The 27,078-nt window shown below is 42.9% G+C and overlaps 1 protein-coding gene across 2 annotated transcripts; it reads left to right on the forward strand.

Annotated features, from left to right (window-relative positions):
- The first annotated feature begins 511 nt into the window (after nt 1-511).
- Nucleotides 512-26,426, forward strand: TIGAR (TP53 induced glycolysis regulatory phosphatase). 2 transcript variants are annotated; one of them, XM_034785027.1, is made up of 7 exons: nt 3,496-4,216; nt 4,632-4,672; nt 7,891-7,928; nt 13,275-13,396; nt 20,425-20,502; nt 22,746-22,856; nt 24,816-26,426. In XM_034785027.1, exons 1-7 carry the CDS (start codon nt 4,133-4,135, stop codon nt 25,260-25,262), a joined length of 921 nt encoding a protein of 306 aa, XP_034640918.1. In that variant the 5' UTR covers nt 3,496-4,132; the 3' UTR covers nt 25,263-26,426. The 2 variants fall into 2 exon arrangements, with proteins under 2 accessions (XP_034640908.1, XP_034640918.1); XM_034785017.1 differs by lacking the exons at nt 3,496-4,216; nt 4,632-4,672 and adding an exon at nt 512-716.
- Nucleotides 26,427-27,078: the final 652 nt, after the last annotated feature.

Raw genomic sequence — 27,078 nt, forward strand, 5'->3', positions numbered from 1 at the left:
GAATGTTCATGCACAAACAAATGTTTATGCACATTCCAGAGTTTTGCACATAGGCATTTTGCATTAAGCACACACGAGTTTTTTTTGGGGGGGGGGGTCCGTTGCATATGAAAGCTACACGTGTTTCCACGGGCAAATGGGTTTCCACAAACATTAGTGAGCTGGTTTTCCACGGGGTAAATGAGTAGTTTTTTCCTTAACGTGCAGGTGGGTGGTTTTTTCATACACCAAGGAGCGCTTGCTACACACAGGGTGGTTTTGACAGTTGGCGCAGGTGTGTGATCCCGGAGACTAGGCTTGGGCCTGCCGCCTTTGATAACCACCGAGCCCTCAGGCGTGACGTATAGCAGCAGCAGGGGCGGTTTCACCCCGCCCCCTCGGCGGCGAACAACAGTTTCCACGCTCACAGCAGGCCCCGTTTACTGCGGCAGCGGCGCTAACCTCCAGCTGCCCGCTCCCGCTCTCCTCCTGGAGATTCTGCGCCTGCGCGGGAGCTCGTCAAAACCGGCGCGCGAGCGGCACGGAGAAGGAGACGTTTTATTGGTGGAGCGGCTTAAAGGGAACCTGTGACGTCAGGCAGCGTGGAAGCCAGTAGGCGAGCGAGCGGTGGCCGCCGCAGCGTAAGGAGGCGGGGGCAAGAAGCCGGTTGGAGGGAGCGCGCGGAGGCTGTTTCCTCACCGCATCATGGTTCGGTTCGCTTTGACCATCGTCCGGCAGTGAGTGGAGGGGGGCGGGGTGAGAGCCCGAGCCCGGACCCCAACCCCCCCCCGGCAGCGGCGCAGTCGCCTCCTGCTCCAGTGGCGACCCCCCCCCGCCGGGGGTGCGAGGCTGGCCCGTGCTGGGGCCGCTCCCGCCGGCAGGTCCCAGGGCTCCGGCTCGGACGCTGCAGGGGCCGCGCCCCTCCCCTGGCAGGGCGGCTGCCCGCACCCGCGCTAGCTTCGACGGAGCGAGGCCCCGCACGCGCCGGAGCCCGGGGGACACGCTGCGGTGCGGGCACGGGCCGCTGGCGGGAGAAGGGGCCCGGGCCCGGAGCGGGGGCCGGAAGTTCTGCTTAGGCCCCGAGTCTGGCCATGAACCGCTTCCGCCCCTCAGCGCTGCGTCCTGCTGGCCGGTGTCTGGCGGGGCTCGTTGATGGGCTGCCTGCGGCGCCCTGCGAGAAGGGAACTTCCGGCCTCTTCCTCCGTCCCCCGGCAAAGCTGCGGCGCGGCCTGGGGCAGGAGGCCACACAGCATTTGAGTGGGCAGAGCAAGGCTGGGAGTCCCAGGCATGCCCAGGGTGTGCGACTTGCTGTGAGGATGGAAACGGAGTCGTGTTCAGCACCTAAAACTTAGATCGCTCCAGCTGCGTCTCTCGGCAGGGCTGTGAAAAACCTTGCACTGTGGTTAGGGCAACCTGACCCCTGGTATAGGTGCGGCTAGGTCAATGGAAGAATTCGTCTGTTAACCCACCTACAGAAAATCCCCTTCCCACACTCCTGGGGGAATTCGGTGCCGAAAAAATAAGAATTCTGTGCAGAGTATTTTAAAATTCTGCAAATTTTATTTGTCAAAATAACACTATATAATCACATGGGTTTCAATTATTTTGATAATTTATTTCAAAATACCTGTCAGCAAGTATGTCTGCCACAATAGAGACACACAAAAAGTTTCCCCCAAGAGTAGAGAGTTGAAGAAACCCCTATGAAAACCCAATTCCTGTTTCTCAGCCCCCTTACCCATAGAGCCCAACCCTGGGGCCTTCCCTGGCACAAACACTCCTCCCCCCCCCCCAGCCCAGCCGCAGCCCTTCCCAGCCCAGACACTCTCATCCTCTACCCCCTAGGTCAGGCCTGCACAACATACAGCCCGCGGGGGCTCACTGGGCAGCCCGCAGGGGCTGAGTAGGTGGGCTCACTGTGTGGCCTGTGGGGGGGTGAGTAGGCAGTGGCAGGGAGTGAGTCGGCAAGCCGGGGGAGGGGGCTGAGGAGGCGAGCATCGAATCAGTGGCTGACCTGTTCTACTGATCTGGTCTGGCTCCCATCCCCTTTCCCAGGGCCAGCTCCAGGCACCAGCAAAACAAGCAAGTGCTTGGGGCAGCTTTCTGGCACTGGCCATCATAGGCGCCAACTCTGGGGCATGGGGAAAAAGTGCCCCCGCCGCCCCAGCTTGCCTTCGCTCCGCCTGCTCCCCTGAGAGCGCCACTGCCACTCTGCTTCTCCCTCCTCCCTCCCAGGCTTGCCGCGTGCGAAACAGCTGTTTCATGCAGCAAGGCTGGGAGGGAGGACAAGCCGAGCAGCAGGGCGCTCGGGGCAGGCGGCGGTGGTGGAGCAGAGGTGAGCTGGAGCGGGGAGTGGTTCATCCCCCCCCCCCCCCCCCGTTTCTTTCTGCGCCCCCCCACGCTATCTCACCTCCGCTTCGCCTGCTCCCCTGAACGCACCACTGTTCCACTTCTCTGCCCTCCCTCGCCTGAGAGGGAGGGGGGAGCAGGCGGAGCGGAGGTGAACTAGGGTGGGAGGTCACGGGGGCCCCGCAGGAAGCAATGGTGGGGGGGAAATGCAGCACACCAGGGGAGGAGGCAGGGCTGGGGATTTGGGGAAGGGGTTCAGAAGGGGTGGAGTTGCGGCGGGGCCAGGGGCAGAGGGGCACGAAAAAAAAAGGAGGGGTGGCCAAAAAATTTTTTTGCTTGGAGCGGCAAAAATCCTAGAGTCGGCCTTGCCCTCTCCAAGTGTTGCAGCTGTCTGGAGGTGCCTGCCTTCCACACCTTCCTCATTCACATCTCATTCATTCAACAGCGCAATTGATTACAAAGTGGGGGGAAGATTTTATTCTACTTCTAGCAAAAAGACATTTTTCTTTTACCTTAATTATACTACCTTAGGGGCCCGCTATAACAAATTACCGAGGTTCAATACTGCTGTTTCGGTGGGGTGACGCTGGGGAAGGAGGGTTTGTTTCCACGGGGCAGGTGGCGCTAGGGGGGCGGGGATGTGTGTTTCGGCAGCACTGGGGGGGGGGTTGTTTTTGTGGGACGGGTGGCGCGGTGTGTTTTGGGAGGGCTGTGTGGCACTGGGGCGGGGTTGGTGGCTCTAGGGGGGTTTCGGCCCTCAGCTGTTTTCTTTGGAGTATTATGGCCCTCGCCATTTTACGAGTTGTGCAGGCCTGCCCTAGGTGCTAGCTGTGTCCTCTTCCCCTCCCCCCCCCCAAGACATTCACACCCCCTCCTCCACAGAGCCCAAAGATCCAGAGGAAGAAACTGCCTGATACTGGGTTTCCTGTGCAGCGCTGCCTCCTTCCTTCAGGGTGTGCTGGGAACCCTCCAGTTCCTTCCCCCTTCTTTCCCCCCCACCTTGTCTTCTATTTGCGAGCTGGGCTCTGCCAGGTAAAGGGAGGGGCATCTGACATCTCTGCAGCCCATTTTGGGGGGGGGACACGTTAATTTCTGCAAAATTATGCAGTGGTGCAGAATTTCCCCAGGAATTCCCACCTGTGCCACTCTAGCAGTTGACGTATCCTGAGTTGCACCTTGCTAAGGTATTAGCTTTGCCTCACTAGTGTGAATGGATGTTCCCTCATCCCTTAGTTTCTGCAGTGGTCATTGTTAGCATCGTAATTACCTTTACAAAGATTCCCAGACATAATAGCTTTGGATGCATGCACTCTGTTTAAGATACCATTGGGTTTACCCATTCTTTCCCCTCCCTCCCCTTTATTTACAGGAAATACACATTTGATAATGTTCAATGACAATTTTGTAGCATCTCAGTGGACTCCTGGAAAGTGCCGGAAACCCAAAGTCCATGCTTCTGTGCTCTAAGGGTATCTGACCCTGAATCTGGCAATCTGCTCATATCTTTACATTTCAGCTAATGTCCAAACACTTTGCCCCTTTCTCTCTTCACCACTTTCTGAGGAGGGAATTCAAAATGGTTGATTTCTTCAGAGGAAACTATACAGAATTTATTTTCTGTCTGGGGATCAAGATGACTTTGAAGTCTCCTTTTGTACTATAAAGTGGTACTTTATTTAATTTCTGTCCTCAAATGATTTCTCTATGTTTAATAAACACTGAGTGGAGCTTCTTCTTTTGTGGATAAGCAAAATTTTGGAAACTTGATTCTTGCTGTTTCTGTAGCTGTCACATCCATTATTCAATGGAATGCTCCCAAGGACATGTTAATACTTTCAGTAACTATGTGCTGAAGGGTGGGCTGAAGATCCTACATGCTGACCTAAATGTGAGTAAGCTAGTAAGGATTTTAGGCCAACTACCCCTCCCTATTGGAAAACTAAAACTTTTTGGTTAATTATTTTAGGGACTTTTTGAATCACCTGATATTCTTATCTTAATATTGTTTGGAGGCAATTTCTATTTCTGGCCTTAACAATTACAGCTCTACTTTTGTCTTTGGTGGGGACAACTATTAACGAATTGAAAGCGTGATATTTCTTGTACTGTTGCTTGTTATGCTTTGTGCAAAGCTCAAATATGGACATGTGCAATACTGAGGTATTTGGGTGGATTCTTACCTTCCCACTGTTAGAGGTGGGATGTGAAAAATTACTTTACAGCTTCTGGTAGTTGTCATACAGTTATTAGGGAGCTTTTTGAATCCTACCCATCAGTGAACTGAAGGGAATGTTTTCAAACAGGAATTAATTCAGGGAAGTCCTTTGGCCTTGTTATACAGGAGGTGAGGCTTGATGATCACAGTGATCCCTTCTGGCCTTATAATCTCTGACTCTGAAGATAATGACATTTCATCTGTTCATGAGGTATAACTATTAATCCCCATAAAATCTAAACATGTTTTAGTGCTAGGGAAGTTTCCAGCTGTCTTGTGCTTCAAGGATAGGATTCTAATTTAAACTATATCTTTAGAGAAGCATATAGGTAATTCCCCTCTCCATCTTTTTTTCCTTTCTAAATACCTGGGAAAGTGCATTATTTAAGAAATGTGAAGCTTACACTGAGAGGCACTTAAATCAGAAAATGACAAAATGAACATTTGTGCAAACCCCAATAGAGAGCTTTTATTCTCCAACTATAAGGTAACAATATAGCGACATAGCAGTGAAACAATTATCACTGTGTCTCTCTTAAACTGTATTCTGAGAGGCACCTTTTATCTCCTAGTTGAGACTTTTGTTCTTAAAATTAATTTATGGCTAAAGCATCTGTGCTCAAACTTTGCCCAGTTGAAGATGGCAGTGGCAACTTGCTGGGGTCTGAGAGCTATGTCTAATACCATAAAATTGAACATATTGTATATATGTCCCTATCTCTTTCATTAAGTCTTGAACTTTAACAAATATAGCAGGCATTTAAAATATAATAATTCTATAATAATGGACCCTTTCATCTACACAAACTTAGGTGCAGTTATTAGCTAACCCCTAAACTCCAGGCCAAAAGTAAGAAAAAATACATGCATTAAGGACAGAATGCCTGTTTAAAGATGTTACCTTCTCTGGCACTTTGCTAAAAACTTATGCAAACTTTAGCCAATGTTGACATAAGTTTTTTGGAGTTCTTTCTTTTACAAACTACTCTGATTGAATCAAATGTGCATTATTTTATAATTCTGAAGAGTTTTGTTTTTGAGCTTTTCCTGATAACTTCTGTTTTATTCAGCACTGAAAACTTAACAAAAGTTGCTACAGAAGGGATTGAAATGCAGATGTCTGCCTTTCTGTATTTACAGCATATCAAGAATAAAATGTTGTGATACAGAAAGATGACATGCAGTGGTTTCATATAACATTCATAAGATGTAGTAGTTTAGCCTATTAACTGTTTTGGAATTAAATCTAACATAATTCTTTGTTATAATAAATTTTGTGACACATCTGTGGTAACATTCTGGGAAATACTTGTTGATAATTTAGCATCTGGTAAATATTCTGTTAGAACTAAACATTTGAAATTATTCTTCTGTATTTTGGTAACCCATTAAGATAAAGACTGATTATATCAATGATTTTTGATGTTGCATAATGGGCACTGTTGCATGTGAGGCTAGTTAAGGCTATTTATAGACCGGCTTGGTTGGTCATAAGACCTACCTCTTGCCAAAAATACTCTGACTTGGCAGTGGCGGAGAGTTCATTTAGTAATAAGATAGTACTGTGGAATGTTAAAACAAGCACTGACATCACTGACTTCTTCAAAACATATAGCCTTTGCTTTTTCTTTCAGTCACAGTGGATCTCTGTGAAAAGACTTCTGTATAATATGAATAGTGTACTGTTTAGTGTGGGCATGTGTGTGGAGAAATCAAAATCAAATTTCACCTCCATACCCCTGATTCAGATGTTAAAAGGCTATTGTCAAACAAAATATTTGTAAATACTGGGGGGAAAGTAATCTTTGTTTACTTTGCATAATATGCTTGCACAATGCAACACAAATGTGGATTTTAATGATTTTCCTCTGGTTTGAATTATTCCTGTTTTAGTTTAAAAATCTAAATGCACTGATTTGGTGATCCAGCTGCAGTCTTCCCTTTTTGGTCAGTAGGAAAATACACCAGATTGAAACCACTGTTCTCTTTAGAAAATCTGAAATATTATGGTGGGATTTTCAAAAGTACTCTGCATTGGCCTGACTTTGCTCCCATGGACTTCAATGGGAACAGATTTAGGCTGATTTAGAGCATGTTTGAAAATCCCATCCTCACTGTCTACTTGGCAGTCTTATTGTATGTGCTGTTGTGGGGAGTTCTCACTGTCTTGTAGTATTGACCATATTTTATTAGAATGATTGTCTTGTGAATCAGATGCCCTCCTTTTTAGAATCGCATAAACTCTGTGGCAATTACAGCAGTTGTTCGTTATGGAAAGTGTTTATGTGCAATTTATTGAGGAGAAATAGCAAGCCTTATGTGACCAGCCATCTGTCCAGATCATTTTGAGAACCTCCTGTTATAGCATTGACAATAGTTCTTTGTTTGGAAAGTCAGCATTTTCTTTGGCCTTAATCCTGCAAATGATGAGGCATGTGTCATTTTACTCATGTGATTGGGTCCACTGAAGTCAATATACTTAAGTGGTGTTGTCGGGGGGGGGGGCTTTATTTGTACCTTTTGAATAAAGTCCGCTTTACATTGAAGTGATTCAAACTTCTACTTCCATCTCTTTATTTAAGAACCATCCAGTGATCTCAGTAAAAATATAGAATTAGGAGAATGGAAAGACTTAATCTGTCCCTCTGCCAAAACAAGATTACCCATAAAATACTCAAAAGCATTGTCCAGTATATATTTAAGTGGTCAGAGCAGGATTCCTTCTGCTCCACTACCAGGAAAGTGGTGTTGATGGTATTTTAGGACTTGGAATAAGAGCATCCACACACTTGCTTCAAGTCCTTTTATTTTCCTTTCTATTTCTTTAATCCTATTTATGTCCCTCCACTTTTTGTACCCCTAAATTCTTTTCCTTCTTTGGTTTTCATACTTTCAAATTTATTGTTATGTTTTGTATAGGCTCATTTTCAAAGCATAGGAGTCTGATGAAAAAAATGGAGTGGTGTGCGTTTTCCATAAAATCGCTATTTTAGGATGGAGAAAGGAGGAAACTAAAATGTAGATAATGTTTTAATAGATAACTAAATAGTGCTGATTTTACTATGAAATTAAGCAACTACATTTACCTTGATTCCAAAGAAGCTTATTCTTAATGAACACTGAAGGAGTAATTGGAACTAATTAGTTTAAAAAGTTTCTGAAGTGTTACTGTGAGAGCTTTAAGCACATCTTACTGAAAGATATTGTACTTTACAGCAATGGTGTCCCCTTATTATAGTACTGAGCTGATGCAGTGTTTACGTCTAGTATCTAAATGTTTTTAAATTTTGACTAACTATTTTTAGACAAGGTGGTTGTTCTTTGTTTGAAATATTTCTATCTTACAGTGGAGAAACAAGATACAACAAAGACAAGATACTTCAAGGTTAGTGTCAATCCTGCTATGACCATTAGATTGTTAGAGATTAAATAATTACATATACCTCTGCAAGAGGGCAGCCTATGGTTAACTGAAATGTTAACAATATCAGGATGGATAAAAATGGATGACTTAAAAAAATTATTTAAATTAAGTACATGTTTCTTTTAAAAAATAAGCCTATTTGAAATTATGACACTATATATTAAGGCCTAAGCATAATTTAAACAATTTTAATATATACTAAATTTAAAAAAAATACAAGCAGTATCTGTTTGAAGCCCAAGTTTTAAAGGAAGTCAAACCACTGAACTAGTGGAAGTAACTGTCTCAGCATCTGTAACAGTAGTCGTCTCTGTTGCAGGTGCAGTGAGAATATTTTCTTTTCTTTTTATTTCAGTTCAATTACTAACTGATTCCTTCAAAGCTGAGAAACTGTTTGGGAGTTGAAAAAAGCAGAAAAGCTTGTTTTCCTCTCCCAGTCTATGAATAAAAATGAGGTGAGAGAGGATGAGCTCTCCTTGTTCTAAAGTTTTAAAGGGCATGGAGATCAGAAACAATCAGTTCAATTCACTAACTATAGATATGTCCTTTGTTTAATAAAATCATTTAGTTTCAAATGCAAAACATGTTTTGATCAACATATAAAATAAGTATCCAGCACGTTTAAGGTGGTTTAACTAAAACAAAAAGCTGTTTTTATGCATTTTTAATTGAATTCCAATTTGCACCCAAATGCAGGTTGAGGCAAATCATGCGTTAAAAAAGAATTAATCATCGAGTAAATGTCATTCACAATTTTCCAGCATAATAAAATGAATGTAAAAATTAAATTTATTTTAAGCCATGTAATTACTTAAATAAATGTTTATAGATACATTGTATCCTCCTGGTTAGCAAAAAGTACTAAAATTAGTATAAAGACTATATTGAGTTGCAAATCAACATGTTCTAATGGTTGCTAATCAGTGAGACAACCTTAGGAAAATAAAGTACAAATGCAAAACAAGATTAAAATCCTTGATTTAAATCAAGGTTTTGTGCTTGTTTTAAATCATGAATAAACTCAGATTTAAATCACACTGATTTAAATCAGTCAAACCTGATCAGTACATCCAAGTTAACTTGTCAGTTTATTTATATCAAATAATGTGTATGGTAAGAGACCTATCTTTTGGATTAGGATTGTGCCTTGATAACTTATACCAACTTTCAACTGTCAGAGTTCAATAGAGTTCATATGCCTCCAAAATGTCTAAGACTGTAATAGAGATGGTAACTTCCAGGACATTAGGTGATGTGGTCTCTCCAGGACCCAATAAAAAAGAAATTAACACATTGTTTTTTTTCTGCTTGAACATTCTGCTTTAGAATAATAGTAATGTGATTATAGGCAGAGCTGGAAGTAAGGGTATCTAAGGATGCCCAATGCTTCCCGTCATAAGAGTTGCTTATAACTCAGTTGCTTATAACTTTGCCAGACTTCAGCCATTCATGCTGAAATTTTCCATGCTAGGTGTCTGTCTCAGGCTAATTTTTTTTAAGAGTTTCTGGAGATATGACTATACCGTTCATCAGAAAGTTGATGGGGGGGGAAAGCATTGTTTTGTTTATATTAAAAATTCTTATGACTGTTTGTTGAGAAGCTCTCTTACCTCCATGCTTTGGCGCGAGGGTTTGAAATTTGGTAAGGGAATTGAATTTTGCCAAGGATGTGCATATTTGCCAAAATTGAGAGGGTTTTTTTCCCCCATGGCAACACCAAGTTATGAGCTTTTGTGAAAAAATCAGTTTGCACATGCTCAGAGACTTGTTAGCTTGGCAGCTAAATTCTTTGAAGATTCTAACTGTACTGAGCATACTGCAGCCCAGGGCTGAATGGGCTGAGCAAGACTCCTTGTAATTGCTGCTTCTGACTGCTGTGGTGCCAGGCACTGAGAGCAGGAAAGCTCTTGTGCTGGGTGCTTCACCTGTAGGCATTCAGGCACAGTGAAGGAGGAAGCAGCCTGATGGGAATGCAGAAGCAACTAGATCCAGACAGTGCAAAGGATGTGATGGTGGAGAGAGTAGATTGAGGTAAGAAGCCTGGGAGGGGGGAAGTGACTGACTTCCTGAGATGAGATTTGGGGGGGTGGGGGCGGCACTTAGGAAGACTGGGATGAACTGAGCAAGGAGAGAGACTTGGATGAGGAGGGTGGTGAGAACTGGGAGCTGCGGTGGAGAAGACTAGGATATGGAGTTTAGAGGGAGAGACTGGGACTAGGATGAGGAGCCCAGAAAGGTGAATGCTGGGACTGGCTAGCCAAGGAACTGTAGGGTTGGGGATGTTGAATAAAGATTGTGTTGTGACAGAGGCTGTTGTCGGTAGGACCCATGCCTTGTTTGTTGCACAAGGTGGAAGGTGTATAGTGAATGAGGAGGGCAATTACGGCTAAGGCAGTTGCATGCTGCTCTGCAGAAGTGGATCCTGTCTCTGGTCAGAGTTCTTACGTGATATTAGATAAGTCACCTAAACGAAACTTTTCAGCAGTGGCCACTAACTTTGTGTTTCTGACTATCTGAATGCACAGCCTGAGACCCTGAGGTCTGATTTTTAGGAGTGCTGAGCACTCTCAGTTGCAACTAAATTCAATGGAAGTTGTGCTTTGAGCGTACAAAGAACTATATAATTGTAACAACTCTGGAAAAACCAGGCCCTAGACATCTTAAATTGGACACCCAAAATTAGTGGATACTTTTGATCTCTGTGCTTCGGTTCCACATCTGTAAAATGGGGATATAATATCCTGTTGCCTCACAGGAGTGTTGTGAAAATAAAATGTTTGTGAAACACTTAGATATGAGAAATGATCATTATAGAAAAACCCATGAGGAAATGAATAATTTTATAGAGAAGGGTTTGAATAGTGTACAGTAAATGTCACATGGAACTACATGTTGACCAAAGAGTACAAAACAAGCTATTCGACAGCTGCTTAGTGAGTACTGTTCATTCTGTGCACTCTGAGGAAGGGGTTTGGTGGGAAAAAATAGAGTAATTTCATGATCACATACTATCATAATGCATGAAAATAAGGGGGGCTGAATTAAGCTTGTGCAGGCAACCTTAATTCTGGCATTTCTTTACTTTTGAATGTTTTACTTTGAAGTAAAGCAACTATGAAGTTCTTCTAACATATCTTGTGGTATATAATGTAAATATAATTGTGACTATTCATCAGATTCATATTCTTAGTAAGAACTTTATCTCAAGTTGCTCACAAAAATTTGCTGATGAGATGACTTTCATAGATATTTGATGGAAAAGAAGCAGCATACTAGTTGGGGCACTAATAGCACGTTGATTATCTCCAACTACATCTGTGCGTTGCTATTTAGACTACCTCTTTTTACTGTTCACTAGTTTTAAATTGGATACTGGATATTATCACTTTATTTGGTCCCACATGCAACTAAAGAGAATCTTTTAATATTTAAAACCTACAGCAGTGCCCATAACTAGGTTTTGCAGGATTCACTTCTAATCGATAGAGGTTGGTAAACATCCGTTTCAGCTGATACTGAAATCGATGGGGGAAAAAATTCCATTGGTGGTAGTTGGAGTGAGTGCATCTTCTCCTCCATATTTTGTGCCTGCAGGAATCTGGTGTCACTGGCCCTGCTGCAGTGCAGGGAGCCCGCTGCAGACCTGCTGTCACAGGAGCAAGAGACCGGGATCATGACAGCAGGGTTGCAGAGGGCTCCCTGTGCTGTGGCAGGGCCGGTGACACTGATCCCTGCAGGCACAAGGTGTGGGGAAGGCTCTGGTTCTGACAGGGCAGAGCAGAGACCCCTGGCCAGGGCTGAGAGGAGGAGGAGGAAGAGCCTTTGGCTGTGGGGAAGGCCACCTTGCTGCTGAATGGCTCCTGCCCAAGGACTGAGCCATTCAGTAGTGTTGTGGTCTCCCCCTCATACCCCTGGCTGGGGGTGTGTCTGCTCCACCAGGCCAGGACCACAGCCTCCACCTGCCCCTTGCACCTGTAGGGATCTGGTGTCACTGGACATGTGGATAGCCCTTTGCAGCTCCACTCTCATGGCCTCACTCACTCACCAGCCAGGAGTGCAGGAGCTGTCCCTGGACAGGAACTGTTCAGCAGTTAGGTGGTCTCTCCTTCAGCCAGGGACTTGTCCTCCTCCTTGCAGCCCTGGCTGGGGGTGGGGTGAGCGTCTGCTCTGTTGGGCTAAGACTGCAGTCTCCTCCACACGTTATACCCTGATGTCTTGAGCCCCTCGGCTGCACAGAGAGCCCCTGCAGCTCCACTGTCAGCACCATCCTGTCCCCATCCTACTCCCACTTAACTTACTGCAACTGTAAAAATTAAAATCAAAATTGATAATTATCAAAATTGCAAAAAAATGAAAGTCATAAGCTCTCACTTGGCCAAATACAGGCATACAGATATTTAGAAACCAAATTGCAATCTCTTGTGGTCCTATTGTCTGTGTTGCCACTGAAGGCATAGTGAATGAAATCTTGGTGGATTTCTTTTGTGCGAGAACCACCTCTGCAGCATTGTTCTCCACTTATTCTGATCTGACAGGAAAGACACATACCCCCGGCCTCTGGACCCCAAATGCCATTTTCAGGTAAGAGTGTGGACCAGAGGAGGAGGAGATGAGGCTTGGGGTTGTTGGACAAGCCACTCCCCATGGCATCATAAATTCCCCCCCTTAGATCATTCTGGTCATCTTAACACACCTACTGGCTACCTTCCTCAGATATGGAACCTCCTCTTACTCCTGCTCTTCCTCGAGAGGGATTTCTGGTGTCAGAAGAGTGGGAAACAGCAGGGGAAATATAATGTATTTACAGAATACACACAGGAAAACAGAACTTTGAATAATCTTTTTTTAATGGTGTGGGGAGGAGGGTGGGGAGGTTGTCAAACTATCTTGGCTTTGTCTCGAACATTCTGGCCTAAACTTTTAAAAATAACTACTGATTATGGATGTTAAGGGACTCAGATTCACTAGTCACTCTTGAAAAATCAGGCTTCTGCATACATGTTTTTTACTTTGATATATGTAAGCTAACTTTTTTGTTTTGTAATTGAAATACTGTACCAATAATCACTTACCAATAATCATTCAGTGTGTTCCTAGAGTTATTACTATTGTTTTTTCCCATTTAATTTGCACGATGATTTAATTCTGAGTTTCACAGTAAAGGATAACGGGACAGGGATTGTATTCATGTTTGCATGGCACTCCGATCCTGACTGGATTCGCTGAATGCTACAGCATTACATATAATTAATAATAAATTAATTAAAATTCAAATGTTAAATTGTCTGGGAAATTTTTATTTTTCAGGACAAGGTGTGGATGAGCCCCTTTCTGCAACTGGTTTCAGACAAGCAGATGCTGCTGGTGTATTTCTCAGTAATGTAAAGTTTACTCATGTCTTCTCAAGTGACCTCCTTCGAGCGAAGCAGGCAAGTACTTTTTCAGGCAATTGAAAGTAAATTTAAATCTCTGTATTTTGGGGTGCTGGGGCAAAATAGTGCAGTGGCAATTTTGAAGGAGGGGATAAGTTTGGAACTAAAATGTTTTATGTAAAAGGTGAGCTCTTCTCCAAAAAGTGAAGGCAGCTTAAAATAAACCACTGAGTTAACATACATCACCCATGACTTGCATCTTCAGTGCATGTTGTACATTAGGGGTCTAGGATATTTTTTCAATATACATAACCATGGAATGCTGTTACATAAGTTCCTCTCAGATAGTGGTGATAGGAGCTCAAGAGAATCTGGCTGTGATGATGGTGGATGTTTAAGGAAAATCTCTTTATAAGAAGACCAGCAGTTGATATTGCCAATAGCAACCCATTATGTTTTTAATTAACTGAGAGACAGCATAAGCAAAAAGTCCACGGGCAATGGCTGCCACCATGTAGGAACTTCTAAGAACATTTATTCTTAATTCTAAAAAATACTCTAAGAAGTGCTTACACTTAAGCTAAAAAACTGATGTAGTTTTTAATAGTGACACTTCTATCTTTACTAAATATGGTTAATAAAGGAGACTCAACACAATAACAAAATGGTGAAAGAGGAGAGGCTAGAAGCAGAAAACAGAAGGTTAAAAAAATACCTTCAAATTATCAGGTACTGTATATAAGACAGTAGGACCCAACAACATTCATTTTTTAACTCTCTGCAGGATTTAGTAGAGTAGTATCTATAGCGCCCTGCACAGATACAAAATTTATATCCATAGATATAAGTCAGTATCTACGGGAGCTGCAGGACTCTACCAGGAATCTCAGCGGCAAAAGCAGCAGCACATCGGGCCACCACTCCCAGGAGCCAGCACTCCGCGTCGGCAGCTGTCTGTGGTCGTGCTAATGTGTGCAAATGGCTCGCACACTCCCGGATAGGAGACAGACTGCTGCATGGAAGGGACTCCTGTCCGGGAGCATGCGAGCCACTTGCACACACTAACGTAACCAGGAACAGCTGCCCTTGAGCCTGTTGCCTGCCCCAGTGAGTGGGGCTGAGGGATGGTACAGCCACGCTGGAGGAGCTGCCAACACAGGGTGCTGGCTCCTGGGAGCGGTGGCCTGGCATGCTGCTGCTTTCACCGCTGTGGTTCCTGGTAGAGCCCGTAGCGCTCAGTGGATACCGCTTTATATCCATGGATATCTGTGTCTGTGGATATAAATTTTGTGTCTGTGCAGGGCTCTAAGTATCCAAACCACTGCCAGGTATCTTTGAGAACTGTGGAGGATGGACTGAATTCCCAAGTGACTGGTAATATGCTATCATGCATTAATGCCTATTTAAGGAGGAAGAGAAGGGGGGACCTTTTTAGTCTAACAAGCTTAACTTTAATACCTGGTTGCTTCACAAGACCATATTTGTGCCCCTAGTGGAAAATAAAAATTGTAGATCCCACAAGTTAATCAAAAATGTAACATTAACCAACTTAACTATTTTCTTTGAAGGAAATGGAATGGTATAGGTTAACTTTATTAACTTGTGTGATCTTGTTGTACATTACTAGGGCCCTACCAAATTCACGGCCATGAAAAACAGGTCATGGATGGTGAAATCTGGTCTTTTGTGTACTTTTATGCTATACTATACAGATTTCTTGGGGAGACCAGTATTTCTCAAACTGCGGATCCTGACCGAAAAGAGGGCTGCGGGGGGGTGTTGCATGGTTATTGTAGGGGGGGGTTGCAGTATTGCTGCCCTTACTTCTGTGGTGCCTTTAGAGCTGGGTGGCTGGAGAGTGGAGGCTGCTGGCCAGGTGCCCAGCTCTGAAGGCAGCACCCTGCCAGCAGCAGCACAGAGGTAAGGGTGGCCCCCCATAATAACCTTGCAATCCTCCCATAGATTCCTTTTGGGTCACGACCGCTACAGTTAAAACACTGTGAAATTTCAGATGTAAATATCTGAAATCATGAAATTTATGTTTTGTTTTGTTTTGTTTTTTGTTTTTTAAATCTTATGACCCGTGAAATTGACCAAAATGGACAGTGAATTTGGTAGGTCCCTACACATTGCAGTTTCCTGGGGAATTTAGACAAATATTAACTAGGTGAAACTATGCTAAAAGATGACTACACAATTGGCTAAACATGGAGGTGTTTTTTGCCTTTAGTAAGTTGCAGGACTGAATGGGGTGCTCTGGGACCAGTATTAATAAGTATTTTCACAAACTACTTGAATAGCGAGAATACACTAATTATTGGGAGGAATTGCATATAATTTGGTGGACAGGGTTAAAATGCAGGATAATTTTGTAATTTCTGTTTTTAAAGAGACTAGTGGGATAGATCAGATGACTCAGGAAGTGCAGATTTCATACAGAAATTCTATCTTTATTTCTTGTCTTAGTCTCTCCAGGAGACTTCCTGTGAATGAATCTGGCAAAGGCATATACCAGTCATGAAATGCTTTAAAATTGACAAACTAGTAATAATAGTAACTTTCGTCACTTAAGTTTGTCAACAGCACCAAAGATATTTACAAAGATCTCATGGGTATTGAAAAGCAGTGTTGAGACTCAGGCAAGGAAAATATCCCAGTTATTACATCTCAAACCACTTGCCGTATATACTCGATCATAAGCCAGTTCGTTTATAAGCCAACCCCCCCAAGATGGATAAGTAAAAATGGAAAAATTTTATAACTCATTCATAAGCTGACCCTATAATTCAGGGGTCGGCAAACTTTGGCTCCTGGGCCATCAGGATAAGCTGCTGGCGAGCCAAGATGGTTTGTTTACCTCGAGCGTCTGCAGGCGCGGAGATAAACCTAAATAAACAAAGTATCCCAGAGCGCCAGCTGCTTACCCTGACGGGCCAGGACAGCAACTGGTGGGGAAATTTTTTGCGGGGGAGAAGCTGGGAGTCAGGGGGGTAATCCCTGTGACCTCAGCCCCCCTCCCCACACACACACACACATGACCCCGACCCTAGCCCAGGACCCCCACACTCTCCCCATGCCTTCCCTTCCCACCTTATCTGGGGAGGGCCGGGGAGGATGTCTCTGACCTGGCTGGAGCTGCTCCGGCAGGCTGGACAGCGCAGCCGCAGCCTGCTCCAGTGGGCCAGACCGGGCGGCGCGGCTGTAGCGTGTTCCAGTGGGCTGGGCCGGATGGCGGGGCCGTAGAGTGTTCCAGCGGGCTGAGCTGGGTGGCGCAGCGTGGCCGCAGCCTGCTCTGGGGGGCAGGGCTGAGTGGCATGGCTGCAGCCTGCCAGCCCCGGAGCTGCAGCTGCTTCGGAGGCTGGGAGAAGAGCAGCGTGGCCAGAAGCAGAGAGACTCTGGCCCCGCCTCTTCCCTTCTGGCTCTGCGGGTTGTGCTGCCTCTCCTTGCTCCCTCTGTTGGAGGGGAATGGGGGGGGGGAGGCTGTGTCCCACCTCTCCCTCTCTGTACCCGTTCATAAGCTGACCCTTCTCTGTTGCTTCCCTTTTTTACTAAAAAAAAAATTGGCTTATGAACCATTATATATGGTAATTGTGTCAGGAAAAATTTGAACAATCTTTTTTTTTAAAATTTAATCTACCTAAGAATAATGTGTCTACCCAGAAGACCAGATTTTGAAGTATAACTAAGAGGGAAGAAAATTTAGGATATAGTTCGAGTTGTAAAAAGAAACTACTCTTTCAGATGTCCTCTTTGATCAGTAGGACTCATAGCTTAGTACATAATAAATGCTCCACATGAGCAATTTGGTATACAAGGTGTCTTCGGAGATCGAAGAACCAGAATGTGGCCCTAAAAAGAACAGGAGTACTTGTGGCACCTTAGAGACTAACAAATTTATTAGAGCATAAGCTTTCGTGGACTACAGCCCACTTCTTCGTATGCATTATGGATACAGACTAACACGGCTGCTACTCTGAAATGTGGCCCTGTTGGTTTTGATTCCAGAGAAAGTAGTAGTAATTTAGAGGGGAGGTCGAAGATGCAATGCAGAACTTGATTCTACCACCCTGTGCTTACCCTGTGGTTAAGTTGCATTGAGTAACACAGCAGTACTCTAAATGGTAAGAATGGGTGCAGAATCTGGTGCTTAATGATTACTCATTTGACAAAGGGCTGCATGGGAGCACATCAAGAGTACCTTCAGTATATTTTTTTTTTTTTTACATGGGCTGGGCCTAATCTACAAGCCTTCTGTTTGAAGTTAAACTTTACCCTGAAATAGTTGAAATTATGCCTGCTTGTCTTCTGCCCTGCCCATACTATTTTATTTATCTATATCTATATAAAAAATAAATAAAAAATGGGAGCTGGAAGGGAGGATACAGAGGAAACAGCACACTCCAATCCAAACAGAACATATTCTGTATATTTGTATTTCTTACAGGTTTGTGACTATAGCCCAAATGTCATAGAAATCGTACATTTCAAACCATGTAATTCTAAATTCTTTCCCAGATTTACTAATGCTTTATTCTTCTGTATTCAGCCCATTAGTAACTCTTTCTGTGATATACATTTGCATATAAATATAGATCTGAAAAAGAATATAATAGACAAGGCTGGTGGTACCACTTATTGTTAAAGATGCATGACACTTCCCATTACAAGACTGTTCTCAGTTGCTTATAACTTTGGGCTGAAGTTTTCCATGCTGGTTGTCTGCCTCAAGCTGTTTTTTTGAAGCTTTCAGCCAAAATGGCTCTGCTATTCCTGAGAACAAGACTGAGAAAAATATTTCTTTTGTCCATGTTGAGGGGGGATTCTGGTGACCTCTTTGTGGAGCTCTAGCACTCCTATCCTTTGAAATTTAGCAGGAGGTGGCCTTTGTCAGGGTGTGCCTATTGCCATCCTAGTGAAAATCTGCCCAAAATTTGGCCAAGTTATAAGCCTTTGAAAAATTGCAGTTCACGTACATCCTCAGAGACTTTGATTTTAGCAGCTGAAATCACTGAAGAGTCCATCCTCAGTCAGCATGCTTCATCCCCTCAGTTCGTACATCAGTCATGACTGCACATGTGCCATCCCTACGCAGTAACTGAACATGCTCCAGCCTTAGGGCTACAGGGGCAAAACTGGACTTTCCCTGCAATGGCTGCTCTGAGCTGTGGCAGGCCATGGTGGGACCAGCCACTGGAAGTGAGAGCAGGGAACCTTTTATCAGTGCCCGCTCCCCCCAACTTGCTGGCACCCAGGTAGTGTGGAGGAGGAAGCAGTCTGATTTAAATGTGAAGGAGACAAAAGCCAGAGGAGGAAAAAGTAGATTGGGACAAGAAATCTTGTAAGACTGGAATTGAAGGGGGGCCAGAGAGAGAAATGTGGGACTATGAAGGAGGGGAGGCAAGGATTGAGCCGGGGGGGGGAGGAGAGGGACAGATTGGATGAGGAGCTGGAAATGGGAGGTTGGGACTGAGAGCTGGTTGATGGACGGGAGTGAAACTGGATAGGCAGAGTCTGGGACTAGGAACTAGTCGGTGGGAGGGGAAGGAACATGGGCAGGGAGATGGGAGACATCTGACAAAGGACCTGGGTACAAGGGAAGAACTGAGCCAAGCTGGAAGTGGTGGGGGAAAGATTGAGAATTGGAAAGTGAGCCCGGGAGTGGAGGAGGGGATTGGGACAAGGAGACGGGGTGGGAAAGAGGCAGGTATGAGTTGGAGGCAACAGGCAGAAGTCTGTGTCCACGAGAGCACATTCCCTATCTGAGTCTGAAATTAAACCCAACATTCTTGAGTCTCTCCATTTCTCTGCTGCCAGCAGTTATCTGTGAAACACACTGACAGTGTGTCTTAAACCCCCTAGGGATAGTCCACACAGTGGATGACAACTATTACTATCAGTTATGCAGTTAACTCAGATGGCAGCAGCCTGTGTGGTGGGTCTGAAGGTTCCAACCCTGCTGATGAATAATGTAGATATCAGTATGCCACATGATGGAATTTGTTTTTTCAGATTTTGTTGTTTTTTTTTTTTTTTTTAAACCTAGGAAACTAATGTTATATATTCTCTTATACTCACGCTGCTAAAGTCAAACACTCAAAAATTAGGAAATGCCAGAATTAAGGCTACCTTTGCAACCCTAATCTGGCTCCCTTGTGCATGTGCATTATGATAGTCTTTAATTACATAATCACATACTGTGTATTCCACAGAACCCCACCTCATTTGGTGCACAATGCAGGATAGGCCTGATTAGAAGGTGTGTCCTGAATGAGGCATGGGATTTCAGGAAGAGAAGAGTGTCTCGTGGTCCAGGCAGTTGAATACTTCCCTAGAGAAGTGGATTCCATCCCTACTTCTGCCAGAGTACCTATGTGATGCTAATCAAATAATTTAAGCCAAACTTTTTGTTGGTGATTGCTAATTGCTTGTTCCTCATCTCCTGAATTGAGGGCCTTGGGTCTGATTTGCTGGAGTGCTGATCGCTCTCAGCTGCAACTGAATTCAGTGGTAAAAATGGGGATAAAATTACCCACTCATCTTGCAGGTTTTGTTAAAATAAATGTTTGTGAAGTATTCATGTATTGTAGAGATGAGTGCCATGGAAAAGCCCATGAGGAAATTAATAATTCTGTCTTCAGAGCAGGGCATGAATAATGTGCAGTAAATAAGGCATGGGCCACATATTGAAAAATCATAAAACAGTATTGAATAGTTGCTTATTAGTGAACACGGTCCATTCTATGCACTGAATGAAGAGGGGGGGTCCCATAGAAAAAAATGCAATCATGTAATTAAAGACTGTTGCATAATGCAGATGCACAGGCAGCCTTAATTCGGGCATTTTTAACTTCTGAGAGCTTAACATTGTAATCTTAATATATTGGTTAGGTCATGTATAATGTTTGCTTTGCTTGGTACATCACAACTTAGTATCATAAGCATCTACTGCTGTGTGGCGGAACCTGTCTAAATCACTTAACCACCTCCTTCCTAACAATTAATTACCCCCCCCTTTTTTTTCCTGAGGAACCTTTTAACATCCAAAAATGGTATTTTTATATGACTTTGTCCATTTATTTTTTCAGACTGCATCCACAATTATAGGAAAGAATAAGTTTTGCAAAGATATTGTAATACAGTATGATGCAAGACTTCGAGAGAGGGTAAGTGCCAAGTTACTAGTTCCTGTCTTCAAATTGAATAATTTGTAAATGTAACTTACCACTTACGATACAAATATTTTAAATTTCTCATTTATCTGAATGCTTAGGTAGCTTGGTAATTCATCCTTCGTAATTATGAAAGTTGCAATTCTGCCATTAGGTATACGAAGGCTTTCATTTGCTTCAGTGCTTTCTGAAGTCATAATAGGCAGAATTTGACTTTAAGTCTAACTTATATAATCACCTGCAGACTCTTTTACTTACCCAATTAATCTTTATTATTTTTTTTTTGTCCACACAAATGCATAATTAAACTCATACAAGAGGTACATCTATAACTTGACCTGAATAAACTGAGTCTGGGGCATGTTTTAACCTAGGTTATGGCTGTTATAGTGTTAACAGGAAGTGTACTCAAGTTGTTATAGTACTGGTATTTTCAGCTTAATTTTAAATGAAAGGAGACACTACCAAAAAAAAAAAAAGATAGCAAACTGCCAAAGGGTAACCCTGTTAAAAGAAGGAAAAAGTTGTAGCATTTTCTCACTTCCCCCTCTCTTTCTTGAAGAATCAGGAAGGCTTTTGTTCCCTAAATGGCTGCAATGTAGTCATGTTCCGGAGGCTGCATTCTTCAAATATACAATACACATATTAGTTGTTCTGGTGATAAGCCCTACTGGAGAGAAGGGATGAGAGGAAAGAGGAACATTTAAAAGATTTTTTTTTTTTTAAAGGGTTTTGTAAAATGTCTTCCTTTTCAGAAGTTTCAGAGCCCTGATTTCTTTGCTTTTGTGAATTCTTTCATGGACAATTTTGAGCATTTGTTTCATCTGAAGAGAGTAAGATATTGAGGTACCTTTTGTTGCTAGCAAACAACGTCAATTCTGAGTACAGGAATTAATTAGAGAAGAGCTGTTATAGTAAGTAATGGAGATTTGCTTGTTCACTGTATGGATATTGAAATCACTGTAGTGATTATGTAAGTAGAGTGCAGGGATTTGTATAACTGAGGGAAGGATTATATACTTGTGCATTTTTTTAAACTGTATACCGTCCACTGCCTGTTTTCTCAAAATAGTAAGCAGTATTACAGCAATTTCCCCATCGTTGTGCCTCGTAACATAGAACTAAACCTGTCTTTCACTTGAATATATTATCTGTTCTCACTTACTGTGATGTCGTGTGGGGATGTGGTGGTGTTGCATTCCACCTTAGGGGTGGATGAATTGATTCCTGTATTGTTTGTAAAGACCTTCAGGATGAAAGATGCTCTATAAATATAAGGTGTATAATACAATATGTATTATAAACTGAATGTCTATATGTAACATCCACTTAAAAATGATAAAGATTACTTTTACAATGTGGCGTTTGGTCTGTTTCACTGTGAAACCGGGGTGGTGGTGGGGGAAGGGGATGTGCTTTTGGGGTTCTATCGGCATTTTCTCATGTGAATTTAGCATTTGAGACTTATATAATCTCAGCCAAATCATTATAATTAACACATGGTTACAAGTTCTTAGGGTCCGAGACCTAAAAATATATATTACAGTACTTATTTTTCCTATCTTAAAAAAAACCTAACCCAAACTAACCTGCCCATATCTCTGAAATATAGCCTTTTTTGGATGTTCCAAGAGTATTTTTAACAGCTAGAGTGCTCATATTTAGAAAAATCCCAATAACCAGTTTTCCAAATTGATTTTTATTCTGTGAATTATGGGAGAGATTTCAAAGGCACAGAGGACAGTTGGGTGACCATTTCCCATTTGTACTTTTGAAAATGTCTCTGTATGTTGAGTATCACTTAGCTACAGCAGAATCCCAATGCTTTCTGCTTGGTCTTTGGATGTTTTACATTACGAACAGTCATTACATAGGTCATTATAACCTTTACTGGGATTTTGTACCAAGAATGATAGAAAAACTCTGGCACATAGATCAAGAACAGCCCAAGATAAATATCAGATAGCTGTTGATGTTTGAAACATTCACTCTTTCATTAAATTAGGAATGCATGATTACTTTAAAATGACTTATTTGGAAAAACTAACAGTAAATGAAATAGCACAAATACAGACCTCTTCAGACATTTGGTGTGGAGTGAAAGTGCTGTTCAACCTATTGTCTATGTTAAAAGGGAAACAGGAACTGAATCTTTAAATGAAGTTTGAGTTTGAACTTGTATGACTGAATTTTTCTTAATATTTAGTAAATCCTTTTCTATAAATGGTCTTTTCTAGAAATATGGGATTGCTGAAGGAAGACCATTGAGTGACCTAAAGGCAATGGCAAAGGCTGCTGGAGAGCAATGTCCTTCGTTTACACCATCTGGAGGAGAAACTCTAGATGAGGTATGGTATTACCACTTGTTTGTTCAGGCCCCATTTTCCATGTTACCTTACACATTTCCTTTATACTAGTGCAGACACCTCTGTATTGTTAATGAAAGAATGCTGTTCTTATTCCCGGGGGAATTCTGTGCCACTGAGCATGCGTAGAATTTATGTCGCCCGCTGATTTCTGTGCTTCCCCGCAGAAAAATGGCTTTCTGACAGGGAAGCCACAAGAACGGTCATGCGACCCTCCCCAGCAGTATGTTTTGGGTGCCCAGAGCAGCCAGCAGAGAGGTAAATCACTGTGGGGCAGGAGATGGGACTGGGGAAGACCCGGCTGGTGATTCCTACCCTGCGTTGAGCTCATCTGCTGGGCTGGGCCGGGGAGGATGGGACTTCCTCTTCCCCTTGCATGGCATCCAAGGCCGAGTCAGACCCACCTTCAGATTTCTTCCCTGGCTGTAGGAAGCGCCACAAACTTCCTGCACCCATCGCTCCTTAGCTGCAGGAGGAGGGATCACTGTACGGGGAGCTGCTCCCCCATCTGCCCTACTCCCATGCATCCAGATCCCCTCATACCCAGACCCTCCTGCCGAGCCTCACTCTCTGCACTGAGATCCCCCCAAATGAGCCCCACAACCCTGACAAGCCACCCGCACCCAGATCCCCACCCTACTGAGCCCCACTCCCCTAGCATCTGCCCCCCCATTAACGGCCTCCCTGCTGAGCCCCAACCACCTTCACCCCCTGCAGAGTCCCATTACCATTGCACCCAGAACCCCCCCCCAACAAGCCCTTGTGCATCCAGATCCCCCCACACCCAGATCCCCCACTGAGCCACCCGCACCCAGATTGCCCCACACAGAACCCTCTCAACCCACACCTGGATCACCCCACACTAAGCCCCTCTACATTTGGATCCTGCTTTGCCGAGCCTTCCTCCCACACCTGGTACACCTGGCATTGAGGGGCATGGCCCTGGGGTGTTTCCGGGGCAGGCCCGGTCCTTATACTGTGTCAGGTTTGGGTGCAGCCTCCCCCCAGAGTCCATGTCCCCTGGAGGGAGTGTGGGGGGAGTTGCACAGTCATCTCCCACCTCTGTGCAGCCAGTGGCCTGTGCTCCCCAATGCCATGTTGGATCCTCCCCATTTATTTGACAAATAAAATTTGCAGAATTTTAAAATTATTGTGCACAAATTTTAATTCTTTTGGCGCAGAATGCCCTCAGGAGTAAATTATTCTATTGCAGGCTTAGCTCAACCAGAGGTGTCTTTTGTAAGTTCCATTCTGCATTGTTCCCTTTTAATAGAATGGATTTAAATATTGCCCTTCTATTCTCCTTTAGTCTTGATATGTTTATTTGGAATCATCATGCTGATACCTGTCAGTTGGCTACATGTGAATTTACGAAGCTTTGTGTCCCAAGTGATCAGCACAGAAACCTGTTGAGCTCAAAGTTGACTTTGGGTTTGGTACCTTTAGTGTGTATGCACTGCGGTTGGGTTTGTGTTTTTGATCCTGTTTTCTATCCTATTCAATCGGGAGTTGCATCATCCTGAAATCATCATCCAACCTGAAACATCTAGACCTGATGGCAATGGCAACTGATTTGGGATTTTTTCCTCTAAATCTAAAATTAGCCCATGGATAGCTTTATGATAAATCAGTCTTATCTTAATGAAAATGAGAAATTACCTTCACCGTCAGCCTCCTTGGATTTAGAGGGTTGAGAACTAATCATCATCTCCACGTTTAGTACTTCGACCTGCTACTGTAATTGCCATGTGGAAGCTCGTTTGCCTTTCTCTGATACAGCTACTTAAGTTTTCTAGTCAGTCTTTGTGGGTTACGTAACTTGTATGTGTTGTAGAACAATTGACAGTGAAATTATAAAGCCAGTAAAAAGCAACCAGTAAATTCACCGGTCAGAGTTATTGCAGTCATCACAAATATATTCTTTTTTTCCTAACACTTTAGGTAAGGGCACGTGCAAAGAATTTCTTTGAATTTCTGTGCCAACTTTCTATTGAAGAAGAGTGTCAGAAAGAACAAGCTGTTCTGGGTATGGCAGGCAATGGCTTGGAAACATTGGAAGGAAAACCAGTTTTCCCTTTGAGAAACCGCTGCTGTGGACTTGAACTTAATTCTGATACTGACAAAGATACAAAAATGTTAAATCCCAATGTATTGGTGGTGAGTCATGGGGCATACATGAGAAACTGGTTTGGTTATTTTGTTTTGGATCTAAAGTGCACTTTACCATCAGCTTTAAAAAAGTCTCAGTTATCTTCTGTGAGCCCTAATACTGGAGTGAGTCACTTCATTATAAACCTTGGAAATGGAGATGTGATTAAACCTGAAATCAGTTGTATTTGTCTTAATCGAGACGATCATTTAGCAGATGTGAATACTGAAAATCTGTAGCTCAGACAATTAAAACGTTAGCAATATTAAATGTATTATATAGCATTTTTAGTCTTAAGTTATTTAAGCATGAGAAATAATTCATTTTAAAAAATACCCTTAATTAGCAAATAAGTCTTGACTAAGTTCATGTTATATTTGGAAAATTGGTCTTAATACTTAGTTGGGTTGACTTGAATTCAGTTATTGGCACTATACTGTAAGATTCTGAAGAATTGTAATAATCTGTTTACAATAATTTACACAATATAGATGACCTTAGTGCTTGATAGTAATTCAGTATTGTAAAAAATATACTAAAACATATTCTTTATGAACAGGAACTTAAAGATATTACTATTCAGGACTCCTGGATATCTGTTGCTGTAGTGTGTATTTTTTACCATTCTACCAAAAATGTTATGCATATCATCAGCTGTTTTCAAAAAGTATTACATGACAAAAAGTTTAGAAATACTGTAACTGAGGAAGTTAATTTTTTCTCCAACCTACTGTGCTGTAACTTTATATATTTAAGTTGTTTTTTATAAATGTAAATGTGTTCCTATTTTAATGTAATAGTATAACCTAGTAGAGGGAGCATCGTCTAGTGGGAAGAGCATGGAACCGTAGGTGTTTGAGGAAGACCTGGATCTGCCGCTGACTAGCTGTGAGACCCTGGGCAAGTCTCTTAATCTCGCCATGCCTCAGTTTTCCCATCTGCAAAAATGGGGACAATGAAATTTACCTCACAGGTGTGTTGGGAGGATTCAGGTTATTAAAACATTTTTGAGATCCTCTCCTGTAAATCCTTGTACAAATGCAAAGTGTTGATTGTTTAAAACTGTTAGTAGGGTGTGGAGCACTAACTTGCGCATTTCCAAAATTATGACTTCTGTCCTGAAAAGGAATTCTTGCACATGGAACATTGTGTCCAGCTAGAGTCCCAATGATTTAAATGGGACTCTCATGAGTGGTTACATTTGCAGGGTCTAGGCTGCTGTAAGCACTCAATGAGTGCTTATGGTTACTAGTAATACTGTGTTCTTCCACCTTTGGGGTGCCTTTAGTATTTGCATGTATGAGCGCACATGTAATGACCTCTATATATGTTGTAGTAAAACTATTCTCGCAATTTGCATATCTTAAAAGATTGTAAATAAAATCATTAAAGCCCTATGTGTAGAATTTCTTGGATTTTCAGCATGCCATGTGTCATCCCCAAGGTTTTTTTTGATACTTAGTCTACAAGGCTAAGTACAAATCCTGTATCTTCTTATATTGGAACTATTAGAGGGTGTTCTCTCGGATTGACTGTACAACTGCAAAATGGAGCTACTTTCTAACATGTTAGTCAAACTGTCTTTTAAAGGGGCCTGTATATGTCAAAGTGCTTTACTGATTAACACCTAGGCTTTACCATAGAATTTTATTTAATGTTGCAATTCTTAAAATTGAAACTGCTTACAACTTTAACTTTTTGGGCTGAAACTTTCAAAGGTGGGGGTCTGCCTCCGTCTAATCTTTTTTGAAGTTTCATCTAAACTAGATGCAGCCATTTCAACAAATGAAATTAAAGGAAAATACATTGTCTTGCCCATATCTTTTCTAATTCTTATAACTGCATCATTGAAGTTCTCATGCACTCATGCTTTGAAGCAGAGACTTGAACCTTTATGGGTGGAGGAGGTTACCCTGGCGTCAGGGATGTCTCTTGCTGTCCCTATGAAAATCCTCACAAATTTGGCTAAGTTATAACTTTCGGGGGGGGGGGGGGAGTAGAAATTTGCACATGCCAAGTAATAAGTTTGTTAGAGGTTGGCAGCTAAATTCTCCA

This window comes from Trachemys scripta, chromosome 1 (genome assembly GCF_013100865.1).
Source record: "Trachemys scripta elegans isolate TJP31775 chromosome 1, CAS_Tse_1.0, whole genome shotgun sequence".
NCBI classification, from domain to species: domain Eukaryota; kingdom Metazoa; phylum Chordata; order Testudines; family Emydidae; genus Trachemys; species Trachemys scripta.

What these genes read in the sequence shown, in the direction of transcription:
- TIGAR (XM_034785027.1), top strand. Translation starts at nt 4,133, where the DNA reads ATGGAATGCTCCCAAGGACATGTTAATACTTTCAGTAACTATGTGCTG. An exon ending in TCCTACATGCTGACCTAAAT is followed by an intron (nt 4,217 to 4,631) that starts GTGAGTAAGCTA and finishes GTTTTCAAACAG; the next exon opens with GAATTAATTCAGGGAAGTCC. An exon ending in ATGCAAGACTTCGAGAGAGG is followed by an intron (nt 20,503 to 22,745) that starts GTAAGTGCCAAG and finishes GGTCTTTTCTAG; the next exon opens with AAATATGGGATTGCTGAAGG.